The 5,214-nt window shown below is 35.1% G+C and overlaps 1 protein-coding gene across 1 annotated transcript in view; it reads right to left on the reverse strand.

Annotated features, from left to right (window-relative positions):
- Positions 1-5,214, reverse strand: part of LOC106872600 (kielin/chordin-like protein) — a 131,980-nt gene that overhangs the window by 119,510 nt on the left and 7,256 nt on the right. The window contains exons 6-7 of the mRNA XM_052971979.1: positions 4,704-4,859; positions 1,836-1,991 (exon numbers count right to left, since the gene is read on the reverse strand). Coding sequence (XP_052827939.1) covers positions 1,836-1,991; positions 4,704-4,859 — 312 coding nt within the window. The remainder of the gene's footprint in view (positions 1-1,835; positions 1,992-4,703; positions 4,860-5,214) is intronic.

A 5,214-nucleotide genomic window follows, 5' to 3' on the forward strand; every position in this document is an offset into this window, starting at 1 on the left:
TATATATATATATATATATGTATATATATATATGTATATATAGTAGATCACCTGTCAAATTTCACGATAATCAAATAATTATCAATGAATATATATAGAAAAGACTAAGAAATAGAAATAGAAAACAGAAAATTGTTTCCTAGAGTTATCTTATCACCTGTTGATGACCAGTGATGATAATATCTTAGACTACACGGTACTTCAACCATGGACTCATCTATTCAAGGGATCGGAGAATCACTATTGCTTCCTCTATAGGTTCTGAGGTGGCGGTATTTTCTTGTCGCAAATGTGAAATACATTGACAGCTGCTATGTGGTTCTATGGTCCGCTGCTTGTGGCTCCACGAAGTTTCAGTCGGCATCAATAAAGATTATCAATGACGACGCAGCAGTTCAATAAAGGATGTAATCACTTGCGGCTGGAAATCGTGACAGCTCATGCCGTTACGACACTTTTCATGCAATGCTAATATTTCACTGTTGTAGATGTGTTGAATATTTTAACAGTCACGACGAAACTATTTGCTGTTTAGTTGAGGTCTTTCAGTTGTGCACTACACATTCTTACTTGCTTGGCACAAGCTAGACAAGTGCAAGGTCTTTTTAAAGTGAGATAGACCTAACTCTCGTTTTCATGCAACATTCCCAGTGGAAAGATGAAGTCAAGACAACTGAACAAATGCACCCTTTCACGAATTTTAATGTAAAAATATGAAAGAAATTTAGCACAAACTTGTAATATAAATCTTGGATAGGAGTTAGTTTGTCACTAATTTAAGTCCAGCACATTTTGCTAATTAATGAATTAGTGACAGAGACTAAAAGAGAAAGTGCGCGCGCGCGTATGTGAGAGAGAGAAAGAGGGAGAGAGAGGGATTGAGAGAGAGAGAAGAGTGAGAGAGAGAGGGAGAGGGAGAGGGAGAGAGAGAAAACAGTTCAGCAGAAGAACGTATAACAGGACTAAATGCACAGAGATTCTCATTTGTAAACGATACAAATGGATTAACTTCACCACTGATACCTTACAACTTACTATAGGTATCTCTATCGATTTTCCGCCAAATGATGATCCAGTGCCTCTTTTTTTCCGGCTATAATTAGGTGAGGACACGAATTCCCATGACCATTATTAATAAATTATTCGATAGCAAACCTTCATGGCGCACATTTGTTTATTCACTGGTAGCATATCGTGTAGGTAGAAACATTGGCCTCATTACGTAACTATACTAATATAGTTAATGCAAATGCTTGAAACTAAGCTTTATACACCGTGCTAACCTCCTACGGGTTTTCTCTCTGTAAAGAGTAAGTTAATAGATAACTTTCCTTATGAAAGAGTTAAATGGTAAATATACATCTTTCACACTTACGTTTCAAAAGGGGGTCTGGTGGGGACTCACTAGGTTAGAACGTGGAATTAGTTTTGTTAAAAATATGTGCGTCTTCATATTCTTATAGTTGAAGAGTTTGACGAACGTTTCCACCTTTACAACATATTTAAATTTAATAAACAAAGGTGTATCGTGAAGGTTTAGTATCGAAAAAGTTATTAATAACATCAGTAATCTTGTAAGATTTTAATCAGAATTGCTATTACATGATCTCTTTTAATCAGGCAAAATGGATAACTCGGCTCGAGTCTCGAACCAAGATTCCTTAAATACTGTTGGTGTAATTGCACCTTCTTTTTTCGTCTGCGATTCTCCTCTCTGTCGTACGAAACAATGATCGACTCATTGTGAAATGGACAGAAAGTAACAGTCATCTCATTTCACAAATAATTATCAAATTAGTGTTAAATAAATGGACTTATAAGGTGCGGTAACTCACTGTTGTCTAATTCGGAGCACATTTGCTTGATGCACGCAACTACACCGGATTCGGTGCACGAGCATTTACTGCAGCCATCTATACCGGCGAATTCTTCATTTTTGTTGTATTTAAACCCGTTGTACACACAGAAAGGCGCTGATGTTGTTGTCACAACTGAAATATAAATGTTAATTCATTAGCAAAATGTACATAGTACATAGATGATACTATAAGCTACTGCTGCTGCTGCTGCCACTACTACTACTACTACTACTACTACCGCCAACACGACGACAACGACGACGACAACGACAACGACGACGACGACCACTACTACTACTACTACTACTACTACTACTACTACTACTACTACTACTACTACTACTACCACCACCACTACTACTACTACTACTACTACTACTACTACTACTACTACTACTACTTCATTACTATATTTTTTGCTGCATACTTTCATTGTGCAAACGAGTAGATTAAGTTCGCTTGAAGTATGTGCAGTGTTTTTGTTTTGTTTATAATTTTTCTCCTGTTGAAAGTAATCTACATAATGCATATTCAGTTATCTACATTATATACGTTCAGTAATCTATGTAAGATATGTGCCGTAGTCTACATAATATATGTGCAGTTATCTATATATATATTTAGTAATCTATATAATATATGTGCAGCAGCTAATGTTGATATATTCTCTATGTTATGAATGTAACTGGTTATTTAGTTATATTTTACTGATCACACCACTCGTAGAATTCTGACAATATTAAAAGTCATTTTAAAGATTAGTTTGAGTTACAGAACTGGTAGATCGCCAGACAAAATGTGTGCATGTACAGGAGAACTTTTCACTTACTGAACGAACATGTCTATCTGTCTATCGCTATATATATATATATATATATATATATATATATATATATATATATATATATATCACACCCAAACAATATTAATTGAATATTGAATATCAAGATTCTGTGCAGGGGTGTTTGTACTTGATATTCCTGCCGCGTGTGCAGAGAACGCACCCCAGCTAAGTGAAGAATTTCTGCTCTTGGTAATTCAGACATGTACTTTTATAAAGGTACCTTCTATAGTATTTCCGAAGTGCAGATTCCAAGTTAGGTGAACAGAATATGAATGAGTAACAAAGATGCACAGGTGTCAATTCATTACGGGTGTTTCAAGGAGCTGCTTGAAACGGCCGTATTGAATGACACCTGTACATTTTTGTCACTCATATATATTATATATATATATGTTTATATATAGTTCTTATAGCCTGCAGTGATTATTGATTCCTGCATTATTATTATTTTGCTTCGATGTATCTTTGTCGTGAAGTTTTAGAATGGCGAGTGTGACCTGATTTACTATTTTATACTTTGTTACATTTCTCATACGTGAGAGATTTTATTAGGTTATATTGAGCTTAATTAAACTCTGCCATTCTCAATGAAACTTGCCATAGGGTTCACCTGACGATATGTTTTTAAGAAAACGCGGCTTGCAAAAAGCAAAGATGGTTTCAAATATCACATGATAAAGTGGATTTTCTCCCATTACTTCTCTGTTTCTGGTAGCTCGTGTCATTATAACATGTCGGAAGTTATTGATCTCTTTACAAACCTTTATCTATCTATCTATCTATCTATCTATCTATCTATCTATCTATCTATCTATCTACTTGTCTGTCTGTCTGTCTTTCAAAATGAAGCACGCGACAATTGATGCCAAGACAAAATGTCGCAAATCAGTTAGTTAATCAATCCATTACAATAGCACGGAATGTATCAATGAAGGGAAGTTGAATGTTGTTTGGAAATCCACACTTCCAATAGCATCTAAAGATTAATGGCACCTTAAGTGTCGTGTAAAAACATAAAAACAGACGAATGAGTCCTGATACTTCTACAATTGTTTTATTAACAGTCTTTACTGTGACTTAAACGTGGTACAATCAGGAACATAATATTCACAACATCCATAAGATTATGTTATACGTTATTAAACTCTCAACTCATCAGGTTTACCAAATATACAAGCGAGTTGTGACATGTTGATGAATCAACAGTTCATCAACGAGTGAAATTTTGAATCAAATTACCTTAAGAAATGTTAAGAAAATAGGTGGATAGCTGAATAAAATTGTAAATTATAATAAAATAGTCAAAAGACATATCTAATCTAAATTTTGCGATGTCATTCAAAAAAACTGATACTGGCAAAACAGGTTTATATACCAGGCGATAGCAGGCCTCAAGCATGACAGTTGACCCTTTCAAAATAGTTTTGAAGTCAATTTGCCGACATTGTTCTAAAAATAGAACATTTATATTGTTTAGCACATCAAAGGAGTGATGTGATTAATAAATTCAAGCTTTACTTATTCATTTACTTAACTTCAATTGATTAAAGTATATTGATTAATTATCTCAGAGCTAATAGAATAATAGCTTTAACTAAGGGAGATCCAGTTAATTATTATTCAGGGAAAATAATTTTAAGGAAAAATGCAGGAGAGTAAACAAAAAGAAAAAGAGAAAATAATTTGTAGAGAAAGCAAGAATCAGCGTCAGCAATCTTAAACTAAAAATGCTTAAATATAAACAATAAATTTAATAGAGAAAATGGACAACACTGTTGGTAAGAATACGGCGTTGACATAAATAAATAAATGTGTTTACTTCGCTAATGAAACAGGCTCATCACTATCGTCTTTTTTACGCCTTTTCACCACGAAATCTGGTTTGAGTTTCGGACAACGATGATCGATACTTCTCGATCGCAATATAATGAAATAATCATGCATCTAGCGTCATTTTACAAAAGAAAAAATTAAAACACGTGTTAAATACGGCAACATACCTTCCTTTTTTATGACACAAGTTTGTTTCACGCATGTAACTTCACCGGAAGCCGGGCACGAACATTTACTGCAACCATCATCGCCTAAGAAAACCTGTGCAATCCGATATTCATGTCCCTTGTAAGTGCAGAATTTCTTCGGTAGCGAATTATGTACTATCATAAAAAAACAAAAAATTCATTTGTCAGGAAAAGGGCACTCAAATACAATCCACCACCAACATCCGCACTACACCACTAGCACCACAGCCATCGCCGCCGCCGCCACAGTCTTTATATTCTACTTAACAACGACGTATTATAAGAACATTGTAACACGGCAGTATTTGTCTTGAGAAGTCATCTCATTTAGATGTTTAGTGCTTAAAAGCACAGAAAATCAGTGGGAAACAAAAACATGCACGAACGCCCACACATACACGCGCGCACACACACACGCACACACACGCACACACACACACACACACACGCACACACACACACTCTCACACACACACTCTCACACACACTC

This window comes from Octopus bimaculoides, chromosome 11 (genome assembly GCF_001194135.2).
Source record: "Octopus bimaculoides isolate UCB-OBI-ISO-001 chromosome 11, ASM119413v2, whole genome shotgun sequence".
NCBI classification, from domain to species: domain Eukaryota; kingdom Metazoa; phylum Mollusca; class Cephalopoda; order Octopoda; family Octopodidae; genus Octopus; species Octopus bimaculoides.